This window comes from Petromyzon marinus, chromosome 35, assembly GCF_048934315.1.
Source record: "Petromyzon marinus isolate PM22_M1 ecotype Great Lakes invasive population chromosome 35, UKy_Petmar_22M1.pri1.0, whole genome shotgun sequence".
Taxonomy (NCBI): Eukaryota; Metazoa; Chordata; class Hyperoartia; order Petromyzontiformes; family Petromyzontidae; genus Petromyzon; species Petromyzon marinus.
In genome coordinates, this window is record NC_133701.1 from 6,910,016 (window position 1) to 6,937,966 (window position 27,951).

The following is a 27,951-nucleotide window of genomic DNA, read 5'->3' on the forward strand; positions in this document are numbered from 1 at the left end:
CTCTTTGGTTCTGTCGGTAAAGTCACGTAGGTAGAAAAATAAAACAAAATAAAAATATGCCACGACGTTTCGATCGCAACACAAGCGGTCGTACTCAGGCGGAAAAAAATAATCCAGCAGTGTAGCTGCTGAACCAGCGAGAGAGATGTTACAATTTACGTGACTGTTACAACTGTTAAAGCTCTCTCGCTGGTTCAGCAGTTCCACTCCTGGATTATTTTTTTCCGCCTGAGGACGACCGCTTGTGTTGCGATCGAAACGTCGTGATATATTTCTATTTTATTTTTCTACCTACGTGACTTCACCGAAAGAACCAAAGAGTATGGATTCCTGCAGTCACGAAAGCTTCAAATCAAGATTAGACTGGTGGCTTTTCAACGGAAGTACACAACAAACTAGAAGAATACGAGCTACGAAGGCCGAATGGGCCCTATGTTGCAGTATTGGAATCGGCTCTGGATAAGTGTATGAAACTGTTTCCACTTATAAACTGTTATGACACGCACGTGGACATATCACTTCAAACCCCATATGGATTTCAGCACAGTACCAAAAAATAACGCTTACACGAACATGATTGTTATGTGCGCTGTAATGTTACAAAGGGTACTGGGTCACACATTGTCAGTTCGGCTTGTCAATCATACATACATTTAGTGCCTTTAGAGAAAACCCCCAACCCTTAGTCGGGGTATCAAATGCTATACAGGTAGGGCAGGGGAATTACCAAAGTGCACTCTCTACTTTAAAATACGAGGTAAAAACAACAACATGAGACCACTGTTTTGAATAATACATTTTTATTTTTAGTCAACCACCTGAAACTCAAGACCCTCATGCGGAAGTATTCACAACAACAATTTCTGTACAGCAAAGCGATTCAAAACAAACCACGTGATAATCATGACAACTGCTCGGGGCTCCATAATTCAACAGCAGCCACTAAATAACCAGCAGTCTTGTTCTCTCCACTGCTGGATGAATGCCTACCCATGCCGTCGCCACGCAATGCCACAATCTTGCAATCCCAAAAACTATCTCGTTCTCGCGCATGAGCTATTCTCATCACTCCATCTTCTCAGCGGTCGTTCTCTCAGGCATTATCCTTCCACTGGCTGATACTCTGTCACCTGTATTGTCCGAAAAATAAATGACGAAACAATGTATGACCCTTTATCCATCCACTGCTGGGGGTTGACTATACGGTACCACATTGGCAAGGGAGGCTTTGATGGGGGGTTATTTCAGACAGTAGTGGAGGCGTTAACAGACTACAAGGCACAGAAGGTAAGTGTGGCATTATGGTACATTTACAAATTAAGACTGCTCGTAGGTAGACAAGATTAAAAGGTCTTAAGTCCGGATTGCACCGGGACAATTTTCTCAGTGGTGTGAATAATATAATCAGTGGGAGGGAGTTGCGGACACAGCAGAGAAAGAGTGACCTGCCAATGAGAGAAGGTTGCCTGGGGGTCTCGATAGAAGTCCCTTGGGTAAGTTTGAGATGAAAGCACATAAGAGGCGAGCAGAGCCATATGATAAACGAGAGATAGGCAGGTGGGAGTCCAGAAGGACCTTGAAGGGTGACTTTGTCCTTGATTTGGGACGCACATAGGGGGTCTTTGGTACCAGAAAGAGTCATGTATTAATACATTGGAAAAGTGTTGTACTTGTGTGCATATGCATCCTAATGTGTGCTGATCTTAATTGAGTGTAATCTGGCTGTGGATATTCAGCTAATATATGCTATTGATGGTTTCTTAGTAACGTGTGTGAATATCTCCCCGCTTATACAGTCTCGAAAGTCTAAAGTAACAATGCAAGAGTCAGACTGATGCCTGTGACCAATTGCTTTTTTCTCTGTCCTCTACAAGACTGAAAGTGGCTTTGGCAGTAGCGCCAGCCCGACAGCAATAAACCTGCAATTCAAGGGACTCTCAACTCCCCCGTCAGCCGCCCCTTGTGCATTAATAATCGCGGCACAGAGCATTGGTCACGGGCGCTTTTGTGCTCAACAGATGTCACGTTCACTAAAACTGTGGCAGCTTCAGCGTCTGGCAGAGTTTGAGATATAGATGTACACCAAAACACCGCCGTATAGTTTCCTCATATGGAAAATTACAGCGTGCACTGGCTAAATATCTCAAGCAGACCGCGCTTGAAAACGTCTGGAGAATTCTATACTTTTCTGGGCAAAGTAAAAATTAGGCATTGCTGTTTATGCTTCAGCAGTTTAACACAGTGGGCTATGTACGGTGCAAAAGAAGTTAAAAATAAAAATACGTAAATCACCTCACCTATTTCTTATGCTAGACCACGGAGCAATTGTAACGTTGACACCTGACCTCCAAGTTGTGTTCTTACATTATCCCTTCATCTGGCTCGAGGTCTTTATTTTGGTGACTTGACATCTGGGTGCCACTCCATATATATACACATACTGAATGGGTATATTTTTTGCAATATGGCCTTTCATCTCTCTCACAAATAGTAAAGCACACAACTTTTTAGCTGATGATGGACCAATTCACTCAGACATTACGGTTGTATCTATATAATATGTTCATTATAAAGACTCGTGGATATTTATTCGGGGCTAAGTTGCTGGCAGCAAAGGGCAATGCAGCAACATCCACTGGAATACAGTACTGTACTTTTATGGTTCCACATTAATGCTCCACGCCTTCACCAACCCACATTGGCAAGTATGGTGAAGTAAAGTTAAATAACCCCCATGGTCTGCCCTGTCTGGGAAGGCCCTCATCCAGAAGCAGATTTGGCAAAGGAGCTGTACATCGACATACTGTATTTACTCTGGCAACAGTTTAGGGAAATCCGAGAGCACAATTGTAAAATAAGCACTCCAGATAATGTGGCTCAAGACTGTTTTGCAGTGATGGTGAAAAAATATATACATTTGAATGTAAAAATAGTTGGGGAGGCTGGAGGTGCAAGTAAGGGGGAGGCACTAATGGCAGATACAAAGCGGTGGCTGTTACAGGCTGCTGGTTTTCCAGGCACCGCTGGGATATACACCCATTTACCTTCCGTTGCTTGGGAAGAAAAATGCACAAGCATTCATTCTAAGGGCAAGGGTAAGGAAGCGAATTGGGGGTGCACGTTGGCCAGGGGGCAGGGGTAGTTGCAGTTCGCTGGGGGAGTTTTAGAGGGCTTGAGGGCAATTATCTTCTGACTATTGAATACGCGTGGCACGGTGCTATGGTGTTATGTTTTTAAAGGCCACATCCCGTAATTGAGACGACTCGCAAACTGGACAGTGTATTTGGCTAGACGTGGCAGGCAAAAAAACAAACAAACCTTGAAGTGTTTACTCAGTAAACTGAGTGTGGGTCAGTGCTCATCACATGTTTATGACCTTGAGCCAGTGGTGGAATTACTATAGTGTCTCAGTGTCCATAAAACGACTTGATTTCTGATTAAGTGGTACCTGTTTTATCGTTCCCCCAAGGCATGAATAGCTGAATGAAACCCTCATCAGGATTTAAACTTGCAATGCACAGATTGCGAGTCGTGTGCTCTAAGACTCAGAATCACCCGTTCAACAAAGATGTAGCAAAATTAGTAGTAAAATCTGTCATTGAGTGTTCTGAATGGAAATATGGAATTTGCACAGGGCATGTAATGAGTCACCTACTCAGAGATTTTATGCATTTCCATGACTTGGGGTCATCATTTTAATAAAGAATAAACTCTGTTATCTAATTTTTATGTTCAATTTTATATTGTTCATAGGCCATTGTAGTTTTAATACCTGCCTGCCCACTCAATACAGTATTACATTCACATAGTATTAGTATAAATTCTCACCAATGTAATTTGCTACACGTAGCATAAGCATTCCAAATGCATACTATGTATTTGATTCGACGAATCAACGCATCGTTATGTGTCGAGTGTTTTACCATGTATCCTATCAATCCCCTACAAAAGGCCCTTTACACATTTCCAAGAACGTACCCGTAACCGTTCTTTATTTTGCAAGCAGATTGCGAGTCTCATCAGCGGTCTTGCGTTGCCCCCTATGTCGGGTCGAATGGTACTACTGAATAAACAGGCGCCCAATGCAGTGTGGCAAAGCCAAGATACAGGGTGCGTGCCTGCCCCACAGGCAGCGAGCATCTAAAATGCCGGTCATCAAGCCTCAACGGAGGCCGACATTAACAATTTGAGCATCGGTTCAATCGCCTACATATTTTCCACAGCCACGTAGTTTATAGCATAATTGGGTATACTGGTAAACCTGAAAGAATGGGCCATGGGGAGGTCCGAGGAATTTAGAGATGTTGGCTGTGATGAGTATACAATTTATAGAAAAAATGAATTTTTCCAGACAGCAAAAAAAATGTTGTTTTGTGTTTCATGGGGTATAATGTAATTATAAGTGTTTTAAATTGCTGGCGATAGACTACATGCCTTAGGACGTACAATTTCCATGGTGTTTCTGAAGCTTGATTAACAGACCCGAATGCTGCTTTCTAGATTGCCCACTAGGTGGCAAACATTAACAATACTGCAGTAAAAATGTGAATTCTGATAGGACAAATAAAGCTACCGTCAATTAAATATATTCAAGATGGCTTTGATAGAGACCAATTCGTTCTGGTGTGATATTTACAAAGGATCTTAAGAAGAAATCTGTTCCATTAGAGCACCATCCAAATTCTGCCTAAGCCCTTGATGTTCACAGAGTGCATTCACAATTTTTTTTAAAGAGCAACAGCTTCCAAACAATACAATGGCAATGCTTTCTACTTAATAGAACGCCCCAAACGAGTTATTAATCAAGACGAATTACTTTTGAATGCAATTCCAGCAGCTCAGCTTGTTATTTTACCAACAGCGAACTGTGACTCAAAGTCTCCGGTGGAGATACTGATGTCTCAAAACAACCTCATTTGCTACTGTTGCATGCTGACCACAAAGGTAAGCCGCAGGGGAACCTGCTGAAAAATAAACACTGCACATCTTAGACTGAACATTTCACATGCATAGGTCGCTTAAATGCCTCAGCAACTCCGAAGTGCTTTCAATGCCTTGCTGTAGTCTAGCCAAGGGGACCCCCTCGGCAGCAACTGTGAATGCAGCATTGGCCTGCGAGTCCACATCAGCCTGCCGTAAGAGGGGCACGCAGCGTGTGCCATCAAGGTACTCCATCGGCGAGCGTCATCCTGTTCCTGTGTGCTGGCCTAGCATGTTTTCCCAGCGGCCTGGCTCCTTTGGGTGGCGTGGGCACCAACAGCCGGGCTCCAGACATCTCCCGTGCATGCGGCATAGGTGTGAGCGCTGCCCGGGTGCCCATTGTCAGAGGTGCCAGCACCGGAATGCCTCTCGCACACACCAGCGGCCGCCTCCCTCCAGCCAAACCGGCCGACGTGCGAACCTCCAGGGTGTCACCACTCCCCGTTATCTCAGTATCGCATCCATCGGTGCCCTCCTCTTCCCCGTCGTGGCTGCTGGGAGTCACTTGCAAGTGTTGTCCGTCAGAAGGTGCTGGACCTGATGGATTCTGAGATTCGGCGAATTGTCGCTCGGAGGGATTAAATGGAGCCTGGGTTGTGTGTGGACGACGAAGGGGGGTCGCTGGACGTGGCCTACCCGGGTAGAATCCTCCCTGCTGAGTTGCAGGAGACTCATCGTTGTCCGGCGTGAGAGGGGAGGGTGGCGGCAGTCGAACCGTCGCCGCTTTAGGGGCCAACGCTTCACCGGGTGATCTGGCAGAAACGGCGTGAGGAACCCTGTCAACACGGCTGAAGTGAGAAAAATAACATGGAAACAAGAGCCTGAGACAATTTCCCTCTTAGCTATTTACGTGAACGAGGTTATTCATGCAAGCGTGAAGCTGTCCTGACAAAATAGCTACAGTTTAAAGGTACTGTATAATTAATGAAAACCATCTGATTTCTCGTTAACTTGCTGCACCAGCTCGAATAAAGCGGTCTGTATTTAGTAATGTTGCAAAAAATAGCAGTGGACTTCTAATGGTTTCTGTTTACAAATATTATCTCGAACGAGCTTTTTGGTTAATTCACCTTTAAAGGCGAACCATACACTCTGAAAACAGCCCTCAAAGATTATATATATAAAAGTATATATGACAAAAACAACACTCGCGTCCTGTAAGCGGCCAAAAACTACGCGACTAAATGCAGAACTAAAAGTGAAACGTAAAAAAACGTCCATTTGCATCCGCATACCTGCGGTCATGGATTTTCCCTAAAATCACCAAGAAGAACAATGTCACGTGCCTGAGTGTGCGCGTCGTGAGCGCGGGTGCCGACGGCCTCTCTTCGGCTGACATGACCCGCAGATCACTCTCCAGGACCTTGCGTTGCTCCTTGAGCTCTGTTCCATGTAGCACGGAAGCAGTGTTACAGACGCCAGGAGGCGGGTGTGAAAACAATCGTCATGGGACGTGACGCTCTGAGAATAGGCTATTTTAAAGTATCGCACCGAATTAGGTTAAATTTGAAAGCAATAGCTATTTTCATATTGTACTACCGACCTGGGGGAAGGGGCGTGATTTTTTTACCGTATACCGACTTTGCGTCAACATTCCACGGGAGGTGATTTACTTTGTTCACCGACGATTGGGGGTTGTAAAGTTGTAAGTGTTAAGCGGCATAATTACAACACTAAAACTTTAGGCCAATTGTGCCCTATCAGTGAAAACAATCAACCTCCATGTCACAATTTCTTGTGGGCTCAAATTTCAAATGTTATTTTTCGTATGTGTCGAGTTGTAAGCATAGACTTGCCTATATTTTGCAGTCACGAAAGCTTTAAATCGAAATTTGCCTATATTCGTAACAAGTTTCAGCGTTCTAGCATTCCTAAGAATCGACACGTGTCAATCACAATCATAACTGTCACCAATACATCATATTACCATCTAATATGATGTCATTAATGCTTTTTTGTGTGACTGTAAAACCAAGTCTGATGTTTATGTGGAATGTGAATAAACTGTGGCCTGTGCCCGCGTAGAGATGAAGGTCTTTTGTGTCCCTTGAAAATAAAATAGATTTAGAAGGGACAAAATGATTGTTCAGTAAAATTCGGCACTCATGGACTTCACACATATGCACGCACATGCGCACACGTGTAAAAAATACGAGTATATTCATATCGACATGCCTACGCACGTACAAAAAGACACCACATGGTGTAGCTCAAGCTGTTTCCCATCTGGACCTTTCTGCTCACGGTCACAGTCAAGCTGTCTCAACTGACAATAGCAAAGCGGTCGTGGGTGAACTTTAGGATTCCTGGGAAACCAAAATGTCATCGTTTCGTGTAAATTGAGTAAAACACCGCATTAGCAGTGTTGCACACGAATGTGTTTGCACGAGAAAGGCATGTTTCAACAAAACATACTTATTCTTGCTTGGGTTTCTAAAGGCCGACAGGAGGACCAATAAACTGTACATTACGTGTAGTGCTTGTGAAGCTCACCAACACTACTTCAGTACAGCACAATAAGTGCTGCTCATTTAACACTGCCATGTTCTCCCATGGGCTGTTAAAATTCCTGGTGTCAGGACATTTCAGTCCAAGCCCTCCCACCATGACCCCACACAAACATCATGTCATCCTTTTGCCTGGCTGGTGTGTGCAAGTAATTCTTGAGCTGTGGAATCATGAGGCAGATTTTTTTTTAAGTCAAGTGGCTTGCAAATTGGTTCCAGAAGACTGGGAGGGTGATGTTCATTCCTGCTTTGTAGAACAAATATTCATCTTGGTGTAGCTCATAATATTTGAACGACTTATCTCTCCTGTTATCGTAGCACAGGTTATGCAAAATGAAAAAAACAACCAGTTATTTATTTTACTTTGCTATTTATACAAATGTAGGAACAGAGGCGTGGTAGATAGCGCACTTCACTATGAATGTGGCAACCTGAGTTCAATTCCAGCCACGGCTAACATCAGTGGCGAGTGATATTTGAGCTGGTACTGGCTGCGTCTTTCACCAATACATTGACCAACGTGGTCAATCATGATCCAAAAATCCCAATGACTGATGCATCATGGGACAGCCTTTGTCCAGCAGTGGATTGACAAAGGGCTGTAAATTAAAATAATTATTATCCAAGCCGAGTTTGAAATGGACATTTTAAATATCCTGGGCTGGCTCTGTAATATAATTCCATAATTCATTCGCAATGTCTTCAAATTTTCAAGGTTGAAGCTACGAGTTTTCCTGATGTGCTCATGCCATAGCCCAAGTTTTAAGCTCCAAATTTGGTCCATGTGGCCCCTGGTTTTAAAATTTCACTAAACTCACAGTGTTTTGGCATGGGATGAATAGAAAATGTCTTGGAACAATGATTCGTGCTTATGAGTGCTGGAACGCACCACAGAAGTTCTCGAAACCTCTCTATAAGGTGCCGAAAGTTAACACCAGATATTAATTGAACTTCCTTTCGCATCGTACATAGGCAACTGTGCTAATTAGAGCATTATCATTTATCCCTGATACTGCACAAACAGACTTGGAAGAAATGCTGTGAATATATCTCAGTCGAAATCCAGGCTTCTACAATAAACTTGCAAACTCTGTTCGTAAAGTTTGAGTGCAATTATTTCCTATTATTATTATTAACCTCGTTTGGTTTAATCTGCAATCCGTTTGTTAAAGTATTCAATTCTCATTTGTCAATACTTGATTGGATATGCTTGATGTTTAGTATGCTTTTGAAATGTGCTGGACTCTTTTGCATACTTATATTTTTCTCAGTCATCCTTAGTTGCGTGTATCAGGCCTGTAGTGAAATGTGTTGCTGTCAAGAGTCGACGTCTCAGTGGGTTCCTACCGGGTTACATGACAGTAATAATAGGGGGGTTTCCCCTTTTTTCTGGCAACAAAACTGAAATCTTTTTTACGAGGATTCATGTCTGCATTAACCACAATACTTGCAGTCAAAATGCAAACAAAAAAACACACTCTGATAATATATGCATTGTCCTTGAAACGGATTGGTCCACACCAGAGACAGCTTTCTTTAGAGCCTAATCTCAATTGGTGCTCGACCAGATTACGCCAAAAGGGGAAAAACCCTGTTATTATATTTTGGTACTGGCAAAGGAGGTCCAATGATGATGGGTTACATGAGGTTTATGATGCTGATGATAATGACTACAAAGGCTTTAAAGAGGCTGTCCCAACATAAACATACTTGACAGTACATAATTCATTACAAAGCTGGAAATTAGGTACTCTCGCGATAAGTAAATGCTGTAAATACGATTTTAAATCAATTAGCATTTCGAGGTTTAATATTTTACGAGGCGCTTTTGTTCGTGATCATGAATTAAAACAACCACACAACCGGGCTGCAATACTAAAGAGGAATTAGTCATCCAGCGAGAAATCCTCCCCCAAACGCCTTCCCACTGTGATTTGATTAATTATCACGAGCCAGGGCTCGCGATTATACTCAATAATCAATTGATTTTGTTTTGTATTTACCATTGTATTATTCCCCCCACCCCGTCCCAGTCTTATTCATAGAGTTGTGTTTGCACCATTAGCCTATATGTAACATGAATATATAATTTGTACGTGACATTGTAATCAATTGCAACACATAATAATTCGATGCAACATTAAGAATCCATCAGAATCGATTAATCAATGCATTGTTACATGCCTAATATATATGCTACGCGACTTAAGTAAAAGGGTAAGGCATGAGTCTAAAATAAAGCAATGTAAACGGTGCGCAGATGGTTTACTTGAGGCAGTCACGCAGGCAGATCCCACTGCCTGTTGTGCACGCAGACATTTCAAGTTATGCTGTGTACACTCACCACGCAGCCGCGCGATTAAATGCAGCTTGCCACTTTTAAGCGGGACTGCTGGCAAGAAAGGAATCCATCCTCGTGACAAGCAGGGCCATTCTATATCCAGTGGCATGAACAAGAATTTTGATAGAGCAAAATAACTGCAGACAGCTGTTTGGGCAGATAGCTGCACTGTGATATCCCGATTTTTTTTTAGAAGGAAAGTTAGTGCCGATGTACATACTGTCTCCACCACTGGCTGAAAAGTTTTCACAACTGAAATGCCAAATGAATTCAATAATACTTTTTCCCAGTCATTTTCTTTAATGAATGCTACCGCAGAAACAACAAGACGAATTGCCCAAACACGTGTTGGCTTTCAAGTTAGCGTCCATATTTTTTTAATCCACGAGTTGTAAAAATTAAAAAGTTATACACTGTGGACGTTTACTATCCATCTTACAGACGCCAGAATGTCTACCACACAAAGTACGTTTTTTTCTTTCATGGTGCAGTGCTATACTTAAGGGATTCTGAGTGAATTATCAGCATGCTCCAAGCGCCATGGCACACGACAATACAGGCTCTGATATACTGCCATGGCAACTGCCACAGACTCGGCTTTGTGCCTATGCACTCTGTGCTGTATAAAATCCGTGGAAGTGCCACGACACTACATATAAATGAAGACCACTAACAACACTGCATATCTCTCACTGCGAACAAGTAAAATAGAACCTCGTAACTCGTTTAATTTTTCAGAATTTCTCCTGCCGGAACTCGGTAAGTAGATGAAGGCAAATATTGCAAGACGCAGATGGTTAATTGATAGCTGACAAAAACAAGAGTTTATAGTTATCATCACCAAGATACGCAGCGATATTTTTAAAATCAGAAAGTAGCAAAATTTAACTAACGTTTGCAGCATGAAAGCCTTTTTAATCATGCATTTGTCCCAAGACCAAAGAGCAGAGTAAATGAACAAAGCTTCTGTTGAAAGACGTATGCGTCCTGCAGTGGATTTCTGCTCAAGTGGCAGTGATTCAGACCTGTGATGGAAGGCTCATTCCTAGGCAATGCCGGTCCCCTGCGCCCCTCCGCCAAGTGTTCCTGAGGTTGCGGAGAGACAAAGACAGGAGGGGAAAAGGACGGAGGGGGGTAGTGGGATGGAGTGGACCTTCTTTAGCTGCCAAATAGCACCAGTGAGACAACATGACCCACTTTCCCAAAGCCTGCCTCCTTGTTCCTGGGCCCCCAAAACTGCACACATCTCATGCACTCAGCGTTGTTCCCCATCTGGGTGGGTGTTTGCATATTTATTGAAAATCCCACAGTCTACATTCGAGTCCAACTACAATGGCAAAAAAGCAACAACAAAAACAGACGTTCGCTCTGGTTTTAATGGGTTTTAAGCTCGCTTGAACGCACTGCTGTGGCGACAACCATGACACACAGAGCTGTGTTGTTCATGAGTAGTGAGTGCCACTTTTTTTTGCTATAGTCACAATGAGAGTGAAGACACTGTCCATCAACGCCAACTTGTCTGATTTGATTCAGGTCTTTGTAAAGAGATTCAAAGGCAGTTAAACAAAACGCTTCAAAGCGACGACAGAATGGTTTAGCATACTGTGAATAATGACACTCTTATATGGTCCCACTTAACAAAGTAATACATCAGCAAATAGACTTTTCTTCATTTGTTGGGGTTAGCAAGGTTGACAAGCTTGGGCTTAAGTGATTGGGAAAAAGCCGCGATGCATTAGATTTTCTGTACCTGTAAACTTTGAATGTCTTTCTCCAAAGTACTGCATTCTTCGTTAAGCAAACTCCTGCAAACATCATTAAGTCAGAACAGATGAACTCCTATGAGAATAATATACCTTTACCATTCTTATTAAATTATATGTATGAAGCGAATGGGTCCACAGCTCCATATAACCTAAATAATTAAGCATACCATGACCCTATTTGGAGTGGTGGTCTGTACTCATTCTGTAGGCAAAAACACAAGGTGGCATAATTACTCATGAGCCATTTCCTTCCCTTGGACAAGTGACCTCAATTCAATTTCAGGTCGTGACACGAGTGAGGATTTCCCTAGGTTCTGTCTGCCTAAAATTACGCTGAAAGTGCAGGAAGGCATAACAGCACTTGAGCAAAGAACTGCAGACCAAGGAAAAAAACATTCTGTACCTATGCACCGAATGCCCCATGTGAACCTCCAACACTGTATAATACATTGGCATCCTTCATCTGACATCAATAATTTAGTAATGTCATGTGTGATGAAATATATGATACGATTAGTGTCGTGTAAACATTTTACGTTGGTTTAAGAAATAATACAAGGCATTTCCACCTCATCACTGCCAATTTACCATTCGTAAACTATTGAAAAATTCTGACACGCAATCTTCGAAATGTTGACACTTGCAAAAGACCGTTCAAAACCAATTTCAAATAATATTTGTGCAACTGCAAGATTGTTTAATTTTTTGATGGTCATTGTCAAAGTCTGCATTTGGGGAAAAAAATGGAAAATCCAGCGCAACAATTGGCAATTCATTTTATTTCCTCAGTTGCTGCCAAATGAAAACACTTTTTTTTCATTTGCTGGTTCATTCTTTAGAAGTGCTCATGTTGCCAGCTGGCTTTTCACTGACACTGCAGATTCTGTCAGTTGTGTAACAATGTACATCTTTGTCGGCTGCCAAAGTCATAGGTTGGGATTTAATTACGCTTCAATATGTACCACACTGTACTAAAAGGTTTCCAAATGTTGTGCAGAGCTTCTGGACTCATTTTTCACATCCCTTATGCACTCCAAAAAATACTTTTTTTTTTAATTGGGACAAAATAAAAAACGGCAACATTCCACAAAGTCAGCATCATTTCCAGATTAAATTGCACATGCATTTTACAGTTACCATCTAAAGCATTGGCCAACAGGCAAGTGTGGGATGGTTAGTTCTGCTAAAAGTCAATTGCAATAATGGGGTGTTAGGTTTCTGAATGTTTTACTGATATATTTACTTTCTCCAAAAAGCTGTTGTACACCAATCCAGATGTAAAAATTACCTTCTTTATATTTGCTAAATTGGTGAAAAGTGCAATACGTGATTTCTCAGAGATCAAAGATAATTCAGCTGGCACTCCTGAGATTCTGGGCTCAAATCCAGGTAGCCACCCATGATTAAACTATGTTCGCAAGTGTAGATTCAGGCTGGTTATCAAGGAGTGCTTAAAAATCACGAGAAACTTGTTTTTCACTTAATTGGGCTGAATTCCATCTCTGAGAATTAAAAATATAACTTTGACTGCCCTGTGACAAAACATTTGATTTGTGTACTGTAGGTCGTGTGAGATATTGCAATTGAAAAGGTCGTGAAATGGATTATCACACTTCACTATGAACCTGGAGACCTGAGTTTGATTCCTGGCCATGGCTAACATTCGGGTGAGTGATATCTAAACCAATACTGGCTCCCCCTTCTTCGCAAACCTGCACAGACCAGCACGGCAAAGTACACTTAAACAAACCTCCATGACCAACACTGCCTAAGAAGGCCTTCATCCAGTAGTAGATTGACAAAAGGCTATACACATTATTCAATTAATATTATTACTTCACATGCCACGATGCCAAGAGTACAAATGTAATGAAAATGTGGGAAGAAGCAAAGAAGTGCATTACTTATTAAACACAGCACATTGTTGTAATTGCTGCAAGGACTTACTCCAGGAGGTTGTCAAGTTGCATGCTTAATAACTTTATTGAAATGTCATTTTAATACACCTTAATCAGAAAACACATTTGTGGATACTCACAAAGGTATATTTATGTAATGACCTAAAATGCCCTGCGCCTTGAGTAAATGGTAAAACCTGTTTCATATTACTCATGTTTATATTACCACTAACCCATTATCACAAAAAACCCTCGCTCATATGTAGCAATTTAACATCATTAGTTCTACACTATTCAACACCAACTCGGCCTATACTTTTGTATTTCAGAGAATATTGCACCATGAAAAGCGAATACAACTTAATTTGTAAATCGTCTTCAAAAAGTTGCTTAGAACGTGTTTTCACGTTGAGTATTTTTAATCCGTCTTGACTGTGCACTGTCATTGCAGGCCAGTCAAAATAACACGCAACCCTCTGCACACCCACAGGGCTATAGATAACAATTAGTCACATCACATTAGGCTGTATATCTCAGTGACAAATAAATGACGTGAATCAAATCGCCCCCCCCCCGTGCACATGTGGACATGTTTGGGCTGGAGCCGTGCAGTCGATGTGTTTCTGTCCTGCGGCCAGAAAAAAAGTCACTTGAGATAGCAGTTTGTGGTAAAGCGGAGCCATGCGGGGTGAACTGAATGTGCAGCACATGGTATTCACTCACAGCTCGCAGGCACAGCTTTACCCTTGATCCTGTTACCGCCTTACACTACTCTCTATACCCCTGCTCTATAACTGCTCAGTGTGCGTGCAATGTTCCACTTTAAAACGCTGCCCTAGAGCAAAAGCAAAAAAAAATACTTTTAAGGAACCTGCCAAATAAGATTCACGAAGGGCAGCTAACAAGGCCTTAAAGTGTAATTAAAAAAGAAAACAGATTTGAAATGATTACCCACTTTACTTGCGTTCATCCTTTGGTATAATGTTGCCTCTTATGAATATATAGTTTATTTTATACTGCTGATGTTGAATTTATTAGAGTCAACAATGTAACATCGTGAAAATAGCTTATGAATATATATTTTTCATTTACAATGGCCATAAATGTGCATTAAAATGGCCGTGTGAATCTTAAGGGAGTGTTAAAATGAGGGCATTACATTTTCATGACAAATGTTGACTCACTTTCCAAATTGGTACGGCAAAGTCAAAACAAAGAAAAAGATAGTAACTATTTGATGAGAAAACATTGTTCGTGTTTGAAGTAATTGTGCATAACATGTTAGGAAGCAGCCCATGTTGTGCCTGCCATAATTTAGATTTTGACAGCAAAAACAAAAGGCAATTTTGCAATAATTTTCAGTCATTAATTGGATGTGTATCGGATTGAGATATTAGCATTTTTACTTATTTAATGAGAAATGGCTTTGCGGTCATCTGGTGTTTTCTGCTGATCGTGCATCATTTTATCCTCAGCGTTTTTAAATTATCACCAGGGTGGAAATGCACCCGTTTGTGGTCCAATATCTGACGAAACCCTGCAAATGATTTACTGAATTCACAAAAGAACATGTGCAAGTACATTTGCCGAGAACTTGCTGCAACTTCTGTGCCACTTATACCCTTCTGCGCATGTGCGTGCATGCATGTGTGATGCGCGCATGCATACGTGTGCGGGACCACAGTGGTTAGCACTTTGTGCTACAAAACTCTGCAACTTGGGTTCGATTCCTGGCAACGGCGAACATCAGTGGTGAGTGATATCTGAATGAGTCCTAGGTGCCCCTCCACCCCTCTTTCATCCACACGGACTATTGTTGAACAATCCTGAACATCCTCTCGGTTGACTCAGCCTTAAATGAGTTCCTTGTGTGATGTGTGATTACCACTGATGGGGAGACAAAGGCTGGTGCTGGCAACAGGACCACTCATCCACGATGACGAACTTTGATGGGTGCTTGTTAAAAGCACGTAGCCTAAGAGTCTATGTACATTACATGGGGGAATCTTGGCTTTGTTTTTGCTGCTGCTGCTGCTGCTGCTGCTGCATGTGCTGTGCATATGTGTGTGTGTCTATGCCTCACCGAAGATGTTCGATCACCTCATCAATGCGGCTCACATTGAGTTTCTCCTTCAGAGCCTCAACTTCGTCTGGCAGGTTTGAAGACATCGACAGACTCGACAAGGGCCTGTTGGATAATCCCAAATTAGTGGCCAACATATTTACAGAAATGTCCATTGATATAAAGTACCGACACTGGTCCAAAATTGTGCTATCAGTGACATGTCATGGAAGAATCCCACTATCTCTACCAGAGCAGTACATCACTCTGTATTAGCCAATGGTTCATGGTAGCACATTACAGAGCTACTGATATCCCTTCAATTGACCACTTTAACCATATACTCTACTGTAGAGAAATGTTATGTGCATATACAGTACTGGCTATGAATTAAGATACATTTTTCAGAACAGTTTAATAGACATTATACAAAAGTTTGCTTTTTTTACAGCCTGTCCTGCAAGCGCCACAATATTTTGTTTATTGATCAAAGCACAAGAGGCTTAAAATAATGAAGTACTAAGAGGCCATAATTTTGTCCTCTATGTACCTGAGTTCTTGTGGCACTGGTGCTGTGTGTGGCCTGACAATCCCCCACTTGGGATGAATGGGGTCCTTCAGGATTCCGCCAGTGGATGGGTGCCTAAGCTTCTGCCTGCCGGCAGAGCCGCCTCCTGAATCTTTGCAGGACCCAAGAGCCTGTGAGGCCACAGGAAGGCTGGGCGACTGTGTGTCCATTGCAAATTCCACCACTTCTTGACTGTACCGCGACATCACTTCCGTTTCATCCCTGCAATAGGAACAACTCTTAGCGATTAATGCACATCAAGGATTTAAATTTAACTTGATACCTCTCGCTGCTGTAATTACATTAAAAAAAATAAGATACTCGCTTTCGTGGCATACGGGTCTAAAGTTGTATTTTCATTTTTTTTTTAATAGACGTATATCACCAATGCAGTGGTTGACTTTTAACCATGAATGTCAGCCCATGCCTCCATCAATTCATAGCCATATATATGTAGAAGTCACACTTGACAGCCTATCACCACCACTAATTGCAAATAAATATTATCTCCACCCTTGGAACCGCATACAGGGGACAGTGAGTGAGAAGGGGTCCAATGCCCAGGCTGCAGATTTTGACAAGACTCCATGTAACAAGTGAGATAATTAGATTCTAAAAGGGTATCTGGATGAGTAATAGAATCAATGTCAGCCCTGCAGCTGACTATAAAGGGCATTTACTGCAGTGATGTGGAATGTAAGCATACGGTAAAGACATTTTGTGCGCCAAAGCAACTTACAGCACCCATTAATATTGGTGGTGGTACACTATGAGCAACAGCAGTGCTGCTTAAGTCACTAGATACCATCTGTTTTTATGTTTGTATGCCTGGTTGTAAATCATTAGGCAGCTATGTTTGTTCTTATTTTTGTGGTTTTTTTCCTTATCTCTTGCAGCATAAGGCCTGCCATCCCTGCCATCGAATCGTATAGAAACGGTACATGTTGAGGGAGATAAATGGCAGAGAAGTCTTTGAAATAAAATTACAACACAAAAGCAGATTGTTGTTGGTAATTGGGACTATGATGGCATCCATGTAAAAAAAATTGCCAGTAAGCAATCTAAATTCTTTCCATGTGCCCAGTTGCACATGGCATATTTTGTACAATTGCCACAAAAATCAAGTACTGTATTTACAAAGTTTGGATAATTTACCTTCTCAGTAAAATTCCAGTTCTGATTGTAAACATGCACGATGAGTACCATAGAGAATTATATTGTTTAAACGGCAAAAGCCTGTGAAATATTCTTTGCATTATTGAGTATGGCAATACATTCAGGAGCTAAATGTCAATGTCGAGGTATGCCAGCCATGAGAGAGGGCTTCAGGAGAGAGTTGGCGTAGTTTTGCTTTTCCTGAAGGAGCGACGACAGTGGTTTACGACATGGTCTATAGTGTGGGTTGCATGGCCATAGTCGTACTGTGGCTTGCCTTTAATTTCCATTCATGAAAGAGATGTGCGCATCAGTCTGTGATGTTCCGATACAGTTAATGGTCACACCGGTGTCTTCGAGGAATGTCTAAGCCAGGAGGTGCGATGTTTATCCTGGACCCTGAGGATTGTAGTGAGTGGACAAGACTGTGCAATGAGTGCCCTCATCCAGCCAAATGTGTATGTGTCCTATCAGGGGCGGAGCCAGGATTTCAGACCGGGGTGACATTCAACAAATGTTAATTTCAAGAATGATTAGAGAGTCAGGCTGTTGAACTAGACGCCATCGGTTGGCGACACACTCTGACAATGCAGTTGCACGGAGTGCGCCAGACCGAGTGTCGTACACTTATGCGCAGAATGTCACCCCTGTCACCCCCCCTGGCTCCGCCCCTGTGTGCTATGATCAAAGGTATAAAAAAGCCATAGATTCTTGCGTGATCAAAATCACCGGTCTTTAAAATCTAGGCATTCACTTCTATGTATTTCACATTTTTCCAAGATACAAGGCCAATTTTGTTCTGGTCGCGGTAAATATGTGCACACTATTACAGGAATTATATTCTGAATGTTCAATAAAAAAAAGACTGAACCCTTTTTGAAATAACAATTTCTGAAAAAAACATCCCCTACAGTCTATTTATGAAAGGGTGGTGACATTAAAGTAGATTTCTGGTAAATTCAGAACATTTTTCCTGTTCATCGTATTAAAAAGGTCATTTTTAAATGTCAACCCGGAGTTAGAAAGATCCAGCTCCAAAATCGATCACACTCTTTCCACTGAAACCTCCAAACACACACCAGGTGGACTGGGGCAGTAAACACAAGTGCCAGGTTAAATGCCAGCCAAGTTTGCCTGCAGTAAATGCATGCCAACTTTAACATCTGTCATAAAACGAATGCCAAGAGTGCCTGCCCCGTTAACTCGCCATTCCTTAACCTAGCCCAACGTGTCACTTGGAGACCACCTCCTGCCCAGCACCTCTGTTGGGACCCCTTGTAGGCAAGGGAACCCCCGATGGCTGCTCATTTCCCTGGCCCCAGGGAATGGCTCTAGTTACACAACTGTTGGCAGTTCCATATTGTAGAAAGCTATAGCCCTGGGGTAACAAGGAAAGGGTAGTGAGCGGTCGCAGGTCTGGCTGACCAACTTCCAAAAAACAGCCGGTGTGTGTATGTGGAGGCCACAGTGGCAGGAGGATAGCTTTTCAAAGGAATGCAAAATAATCCCTAAACCTTTGCTGTCAGAACAGAATGTTGTTTTATTATCCACACTTGGCCAATAAACCACATGAACCACAAATGTGTTCAAGCTATGGAAGAGGATGATCCCATGTATCTCACATTAAAACTTTTTTTTTTAAAGAGGCTGTATTTTGCCAACCGCCACTCGTCCAAGGCTGCTTGCTACCGCTTGTTTTCTCTCTCAGTTGATTGAAAACAGTTCTATAAAAAGTACACCGGCACACCCAGAAAAACCATCCAGGGGAGGGATGAGGGATTTGAGGAACGTGGGGGACCAAAGGGGGTTACAGCCAGCGCGTGCAACCTCTAGTCACAATAACAGTCGATCTACTAATGCATGCTTCTGTTACGCAATTGTCTCGCAAACACATGGTATACTTTGAATGAGCACAAAAACAACTGTGCTATAATATTTACCTACCATATGTATTCTACCACTGAATACAGATTGCGCTTACTACTTATTGATAGAAGGTAAAACAAGATTGAATGCAGTTGAGAAGTGGTGTGACAGGAGGATGGAGTGTGAGCCGGTGTGATAAGAATAAGAATGAGGCGTTGAGAGAACAGCTACCAGGAGGAATTTCTTTGGAAGTCTAACATTAACATAATATACGTGCGGCATATTATGAAGATAGTCAGCAGGAGCATTATGACGCTGATTCTGAAAGGGAGAATGGAAAGGTAATCAAGGTATATTAAGAGGAAGGATAATTATGAATTGGTGTTAAAATGTGAGCAGCTGTATGGGAATTTCCAGGAATGAAGCTGAATATTCCCATGATTTATGAGGTTGACACAAGATAGATAAATAATGTAGATATCTTGACTTAAAGCTTTCGTGACTGCAGGAATTCATATTCTTTTGGTCTTTCGGTAAAGTCACGTTGATAGGTTCAAATTAATAAAAATAAAATAAACAAAAAACTACAACGTTGCGATTGAAACGTTGTAGTTTTTTTTTGGTTTATTTTATTTTTATTAATTTGAACCTATCTACGTGACTTTATCGAAAGATCCAAATAAAAAATGTAGATATGTGTATAAGTGGGAGATTGAGGTATCTGATTATGTATGCCTATATAACCATAATATGCAAATAATACAAAAAAAGAATCAACAATTATTTGTCAAATCAATGTCCAATGAATGCCTCCGTGCCACGTCGGTTGCGGAGTTTGGTTAGTCTGGAGGTCGGGGGAAGGGGTTCAAGGACAAGTTCAGATGATCACTCGACACTGATGTTGGCCATGGCCAGAGATCAGCAACCAAAATAACAAAAGAAAAGCCATTTTTTCAAATTTGGTAAAAAAAAAAATAAAGGCTCAATATTTGTCTGTCTCTGCACCCATTTCAAGAGCCGCAGTGCATCTGAATACGAGACGGTGGTCCTTCATAATCATCGTCACAAAGCAGTCCTTAAAGAGCCGCGTGCACCTCTGGAGTCGCAGGTTTCCAACCCCTGGCCATGACCGTCAACTGAACTCAGACCCCCAGATTTATGGTGCAGTGTGCTAACCACTGTACCACCGTTGCAGCCTCCATCCACATTTTTCATGGAAACCATACATATAATATTACTTTAAGAGGAGGTAAGGCTTTTCAGACTGGCTTTTGTAAATACATTCCTTTTAGGTGAAGTAAAACAAATAATAACTTTAGAACAGATACTTTTTTGGGGAGATGAATCTTTGTTTAGAGTGCATCAAACATGATACAAATAAGTATTTTAATAGTCTATGTGTCTATTATGCATTTAGACATTCATATTTTATTTTGAATTAAAAGAAACATGTTGGAATACAGCACAATAGGAGTTTTGCAAAAACCACAGTGCCTACTTTCGTATACTTGTAGCTTCTCAATGGGTTAATTCTACACAGCAGCAGAACCATGATTTATTCCACGAATGCTGGCATAAGGAAGGATGCACGGTTTGTTTTTCTCCATTGCAGCAACAACTTTGGAATTCCTAAACATCCATCGCTCCCAGTTTATCTTAACTTGGGTTTTGTGCTGTCCCCACCAATCACTTTCCACCCCCGCTCATGGCCCCCTCTTTCGGAGTGGTACAACCCATCGATTCCTGTCAAGCCTTGCTCCAGACACACGGACTGGCTGGGCTCGCTGTAGCCGGAAGGCGAGCGTCTGCATACCGTCCATGCTGGCGTGCCTTCTCTCGCAGGCCAAGCAGCAGCAGCCGAATCTCCTGCCGCAGCATGGCCTTCACAGCTGGCGGGTCGGCCAGCGGGCGAGGTCGGGATTGCTGAACAACGGTGTCCTGGATCGCTCCGTTCTCAGAGCATACTTCCCTCCAAATCTCCAACAAGCACTGCATCTGCGTGATGGCAAAGGGAAGGATTAATGCGCCCACGCCCGCCTGCTTCTTTAAACTCTAACATTGCAGCGTGATGACAGCCGTTTTGTCAATCCAGTGCTGGATGAAGGCCTGTGCCGGTTGTTGGGGGTGATTTGACCATACTTCACCAGTAGTCAGTACGGGTTGGTAACAGCAATCAGTTTTTCGGAGGAGCATATAAGTACCATACAATACATCTTTACTGAAAGCTTTCGTGACTGCAGGAGTACATATTCTATGGGTCTTTCGGTAAAGCCATGAAGAAAGAAAAAATATTAAAATATCACGTTTCCGAAAGACCCATAGAATACCATACAATAATTTATTGTGCTGCACTGGCATCTGCCAACTACCACGCACTTATGTACCTAAGGTGTCTTTGACAATTGGGCCAGCTTTTCACGTTTACCCACATATTCATTCACATGTAAAGTAGGTAAAGTGAATTGCAAGAATTGTCTTGATCGGTTAGGCGTGGAAGATTGGACCATCGTGAGGACGTTAAAAGAACTGGACGTTTTCGAGCATGTCTATTCAACCATTACTTTGGACATACACTTTGCATGAGTCATACATTCTACTGCATATTCAACATTGAATTAATAATACACAAAACAAAGCTCCACAACATTGTACATATGAAACGTTAGTGTTAACTGCCGAAGTTGCTTGCAGGCCAATTAAGGTCAGTGGTCCTCTTGTACCTCGGATAAGCATCGTTGGTGACGTACGGTGCGAAATAAATTCAACAAACATACTCTAAGTTGTATAAGAGGCATGATTTTTAAGGGTACAGAAAATAAAATTGCCTTTCTTAACATCATTTCAGTGAGACAGCCAGAAAATCCAGCAGCAATCTTTGGTTGCAGGAACCTGCTGGCCGTCGCCATTCATTATTACCGTGCAGATTAGAAACTGCTATAAGCTCACTCAGGAAACAACAGTGCAAACTATAATATTGAATTCAATTGTGTGGAAGGCTGTGCCCTGTATTCACTATTGTTACGATTTATGTCAAGTGAAAATAAAATAAATAGTCTTGATTTAAAGCTTTCGTGACTGCAGTAATTCATATTCTTAGCTCTTTCGGTAAAGTCACGTTGAAGGGAAACAATAAAATATATATAACAATAAAAATTCTCACGACCGACACACCTGATGACGACCGTTTGTGTTATGGTCGAAACGTCGTGAGAATTTTTATTGTTTTATATATTTCATTATTTTATTGTTTCCCTTCAACGTGACTTTACCGAAAGAGCTAAGAATATAAAAATAAAGAGTCTTGAGTGGAAAATGTGAGTGAAAAACAAACGTCCCTCTGTGGCTCAGATTTGTGTATTAAATCTTGCATATGGCTGGAAGTACAATTGAAAAAGGCCATGATAAAGAATATCCATGTGTTTCTTCGAATGCTATTTAATACCATCCATCAATGCCTATACAAGGTTAACTAAAAAAATCAGATGAGAGTAATTTCGAACGCAACTGGTGATGGCGGAGGATACACTGCAGTGGCAGCTTTAATATCTGTGATGAAACCCCTTCCTGTGTATCTGAGGATTTGTGAAAACTCAAGAATTTGAGGATTTTAAGCCAAAGAGCTTGGGGGAAATACCAATCCAGATCGCACTCGAATTGTTCACCATCTGAAACCAATGTCTGTGACAAAACCTCATCCATCTGCCATGAGCTCCGACACTAACTGGTCAATATTCACTAAAATTACCCCAAAAAAACAGTCCTCTGGAGTAAACTAAAGAAAAAAAAACATAATGGCCACCAAAAAAACCGAACGTGCACATGCTGATACCGCAGTGCAGCATTGCGAGGTTCAGATCATGCTTGAGGGAGGTTATTCATTTCTGTGGCTATAGCTAGTGGAAAGGTTTGAAACAAAAACGTGTTTTGGAAAGGCTGTGGAGGATTAAAGGCGATAAAAACAGTCTGAAGTTGGCATTTTCTCAACTAAAAGAAATATGTAAAGTTTACGATTATTAAGGTTTGCTTGATGTTGAAAACACACTTAATAGCACTTGGGCAACTCCCTATTTATTGATGTTATTTTTGGACAAATACACAGAAAGTAAAGGCTTATTTTCCAAAACTCTACTTTGTGGCTCAGAATTTTGGAAACATGTTGGAAAGTGTCCAGTATTTAACTTACAGCAATCAGACAACTGCAGCCATTTAAAAGTGCACAGTTAAGGGCCAACAAAAAGCTTTGCTTTAAAAAAAAACAAAAAATGCCATTTCTGAGAAATTCTGGAGTAAAGAAGAAAAGAAAAATAAATTTTGCTGAAGCATTTTCACACAAATGATGAAATTAATTAAAATGTATTTTACTGCATCACTGCGATGGGTTTGTATATAAAAAATTTATTGTACCATGAAATGCATTTTTTTAAAATCCATTTCAAATTTAACGAATCTTATAAATTACTGATTAGAGCTTAAATTTGTAAACCAAACCGCAAATGAATGTGTTTGCATGGGGCCTATTACACAAAACCACAGGGTGAATTTTTGGACTGTGAAACCTTCAACTTTCCAGCTATAATTTAAGTGAAAGAAGAAATTGGACTAAGGGAGTGGTATCATTTCATGTTGCATGACAGACTGACGACAGATAACTCTAAATGGGGATGGGCGGGGGGCAAAAATAAATAAGAAAATACTGTAATAAGAATTCCCCACTAACTGTCGGCCTGATCAATGTCCTCATTGGTTTCACTATCCAAAACAAAGAGCCCTTGTTTCTTTGCACACATTATGGCAACTAAACCCTGTCTGTCTGTCCCCTAGTTGAGCCGCCCACAGCACATTCACATTGCAAAGACACCCAAACTCTGACGATAAAATACCTCCACTCTAAAATAGCACTTCAGCCTATAGCTAACCATTGAATAAAGATGATCACTGCATCACGCCTCCTTCCGATATTAGGCAGGCCATTGGAGCTATGCACTTTTAAATATAGATTGAAAACGAATTACTTTAGAACTGTTTTTTTGCGTGGTTAGTTTGTCGTCCTGGCTACGTACAGTTCGAAAGAAGTTCACCATACATACATAGCCATTGTAAGAGAGAAATCAACTCTCCTTAAACCTTTGTAATAATCCATGCCAACTTATAATGAATATAGTTGGGATTAATTAATAGACAACACGGTATGTTTACCAAGCCATACTTTATGTTATTTTAAAATGCATTTTGACTTTTTGTATATATTTATAATATCACTTTCCACCACGTTTTGGATCATTCATGTACTCGCTGGAATACACAACTGACAGTAATTTGGCTTATTAATATTAACACATGCCAAAAATGTCCCCACGTTAAAATCAACTATTTTATTGAGGCAGAGCAAATGAAACCCTCCAGGTAATATGATAATCTTTGTAAAATGTTCAACAGTCCGGATTGTTTAATAATAATAATTATATATAATTCCCAATCTTTTGTGAATCCATAGTTAGATGAAGGGCTTCCAATGCTGTGTCGGTCACATGGGTTATTTTACCATTCTATCATGTTGGTTATTTTTGGTTGAAGGGAGACAGGGCAGAATCAGGTGTCACTCACCACTTGCCATGATCAGGAATCAAAATCATCGCTGAGTTTCTAGCACAGCGCACTAACTAACCATCACTCCACCCCCCAGATTATTTATTACGTACAACATTTATTTTATATTATCTCGAATTCGTAAATGCCTTATTGACAACAGAACATTCTGCCATCGACCTTTTTAGCCTCATAAAGAACAACTGTGAACCTGATATAGTCTGGTATGTCTGATGTCCATCACACATTTAGTTCAACACTTTAGTGTAATCAAAGCTCATGGGCTGACACCAACAGGCATCATTGATTCACGTCAATGTAATTTAACTTGATTTAAAGTAAAAACATAAACGAGTGCAGGTGTAAGTAGCAGTAGGGCACCTCTGCATGCAGCTCCTGGCTATAGGTGACGGCACCATCTCCCAGCGCGGCCCTGACCTCTTCCCGCTCTGCGGGGGGTACATTTTCCTCTATCAGGAGCCACAGAGAGGAAGAAGGCCTCAGCTCCCACTCCGCAGAAGATGCCTCCGCGTTGGGCGATAGGGCAGCCCACCTAGCCATCGCTCACCTGGAAATAGAGCAGTCAAGCGACCTTTATATACATGAAAAATATTTTACCAGGTAAGGCCCAAGAGCTATATAGCTTTTTTCAGAAGTGACCTGGTTACAAATGATAGCCCAATGAAGTGGCTTATCATGTAGAAATTTATAGCAGCCAAATACGATACATGCATGTTCTAAATGTGGAGGGGAAAACCGGAGGACCTGGAGAAAAGTCCACACGACCACGGGGAGAACATGCAAACTCCAAATGTACAGGTCTCAGGGTTGAGATCGAACCCACGACCTCCCGTATACCAGGCGAGATAGTTAACATCTCCTAGTCACCACGGCACCCCTTCATGCATGAGTATCAGGAGCGCATGAGCGACGGTCATGTTAGAGTGATTAAAATGTGCAACGTATGTCAGTTATGCGACAGTGAAATGCATATGCCTCAGTCTTGGATTACATCTGGTGTATATTTACAGATCACAAGAATGCTTTGTGGGGTAAAATAAATTAAACGTATTAATAATATAATACCTTAACATCAATGAAGAGGAGCAATTCCGTATCATTTTAAATAATTTTAATGGGATAGCCCTCACAATCCAAGTACCTTGTCGGTACTGTACTACATGAAGTTTCAGGGGGACGATGGCAAAAGTTTAATCCGCATCCAGTGACGTTTTTGACTGGGTATAAAAACTCGATGTACCCCTGTATATGTTTCCATTGCCACGTGACAGAAAAAAAGATGAATGGTGTTGAAGATGAACTGATGGAAAATCATTGATAAGTGAGATCCTGTGTATATGATTATGGTTAACTGATGGACTCATGAATTAATGATGGACTGATCGTGAAAAATTGATGGGGTGATGCATGGGCAATTTCATGAGCATGTTTCGTGAATGAGAACAGAAAAATATAATTTTACCAAACGCTAAATGAATGAATGTGTAAATACGTAACTGAACAGTAATCATATTATTGGTTCTTTCGGTAAAGTCACGTAGAAGGGAAACAATAAAATAATACAAATCTAAAACGATAACATTCTCACGACGTTTCGACTGCAACACAAGCAATCATCATCAGGTGTGAAAACCACAACAAGAAAATTTGAAGGCCTCCTTATTGTGGTTTTCACACCTGATGATGATTGCTTGTGTTGCAGTCGAAACGTCGTGAGAATTTTATTGTTTTATATTTTTATTATTTTATTGTTTCCCTACTACGTGACTTTACCGAAAGAACCAATAACATGAATCCCTGCAGTCACGAAAGCTTTACATAAAAATTGAACAGTAATCCATCAATAAAGTAAAACCCTGGCTTGCACCGGATTTCGTCACACTAGGTGGCATGACAAATTCATAAAAACAATCTACGTGCAATATTTATAATGCACTGTAGATATTATACAATGTTTACATAATACATCCGATGTATAAAGTATGTCCATACTGTATACTTTCGATTACATTATGTAATATTCCATTTGTAACACAATGTATTAGGATAATTTCTAAGTTATGTAAATCTTATGAAGGGAGGAGCGTTATTCACGCGATCTTTACACAGCACACTGCAATGCGTATTGTTTGTTGGTCTGCACACAAACAAGCACACTACACACAGTCGTGTATGTATTATACATCGGTACATTTATATTGTACAGCACACAGGTTATTTGTTATTGTTGTTGGGTTTTTCTTTCCTTGTTTTTAATTGAAATCGCAACTCGCCGGACCAGGGCTCCCTCTACGATTATTATCACTCTACTCATGTTGTTTGTGTCTGTTGTAACTAACGTAACGTGTTCATGATGGAGGGACAGATGGATGATGGAATAATAATGACTATGAACACGATGGGTTAATGATAACGGATTGACGACGATATGTCATAAATGAATGATGAAATGTGGTCCATTGACCAAATCATTTGGAATATGGGCAACTTTGAAGCCAAGCAGTCGTGAGCCTGGATAGTGCTTGGATGGGCGATCACCATGCATATCACAGGTGCTATAGGCTGCTGCTGGTGTAGGTTTTGGATAGAAGACAGACCAGAAAAATAGTGTTGTACTGTAATTATATGTTCCCACGTACGGTACGCATACGCCCCCCGACTTCACCAGACCCGCAGTGACTAGCGTGGTGAAGTATGCTCACGCAACCCCCGACGACCCGCACGGTCGTGAAGGAGGCCTTCATCCAGCAGTGGATCGACAATAGGGGACTGTACACGAACAGTAAAACCATTACAGTGGCATACAGTGCCCTGGCCACGAAGTCACACTCACCTGCGCGGGCGCGCTCAGCAGACAGCGCAAAAAAACAACAACTTCGAATTAAAGCATCAATAAAGCAGCCACCGTGCACAATAAATATAAATCTTGTAAAATGTTAAGACGATTTGTACCCGCGGTGTCAGCTGATCCCAGCGCGCAGCGGCGTCGTCCGTAACCGCGGCAACGGTCGGAACAACTTTATTGAGAGCGCGCTGTGGGGGGGGAGGAGGAGGAGACGGGACAACTTTATTGACACACACCCAGAGCCTGCTGGTTTTATTTACATGTACGGTATTATAATACGCATGCATTCCAGTTTCCAGTTTCATTTAATTGGTATAGCCCTGTGAGCCCATTCGGCTCTTGAATCGGGTGCAACC

At 41.5% G+C, this 27,951-nt stretch overlaps 1 protein-coding gene across 5 annotated transcripts; it reads right to left on the bottom strand.

Annotated features, from left to right (window-relative positions):
- Positions 1–783: 783 nt before the first annotated feature.
- Positions 784–27,799, bottom strand: CCDC24 (coiled-coil domain containing 24). 5 transcript variants are annotated; one of them, XM_076071891.1, is made up of 8 exons: positions 27,703–27,799; positions 25,111–25,297; positions 20,957–21,138; positions 16,105–16,344; positions 15,576–15,680; positions 11,579–11,633; positions 10,854–10,914; positions 784–6,363 (listed from the first exon to the last, which is right to left on the bottom strand). In XM_076071891.1, the coding sequence occupies exons 2-8, from the start codon at positions 25,288–25,290 to the stop codon at positions 6,173–6,175; spliced, it is 1,014 nt and encodes a 337-aa protein (XP_075928006.1). In that variant the 5' UTR covers positions 25,291–25,297; positions 27,703–27,799; the 3' UTR covers positions 784–6,172. The 5 variants fall into 5 exon arrangements, with proteins under 5 accessions (XP_075928006.1, XP_075928005.1, XP_075928007.1 ...); XM_076071890.1 differs by having other exon boundaries at positions 27,584–27,779; XM_076071892.1 differs by having other exon boundaries at positions 6,248–10,914; positions 27,584–27,778.
- Positions 27,800–27,951: the final 152 nt, after the last annotated feature.

Excerpts from the sequence above, each read along its gene's own strand:
- CCDC24 (XM_076071891.1), bottom strand. The coding sequence starts at position 25,290 with ATGGCTAGGTGGGCTGCCCTATCGCCCAACGCGGAGGCATCTTCTGCG. Across the intron at positions 21,139-25,110 it reads GCCAGGAGCTGCATGCAGAG|ATGCAGTGCTTGTTGGAGAT; the intron begins GTGCCCTACTGC and ends GCCATCACGCAG. Across the intron at positions 6,364-10,853 it reads GAATGAGCCTTCCATCACAG|AGCTCAAGGAGCAACGCAAG; the intron begins GTCTGAATCACT and ends TACATGGAACAG.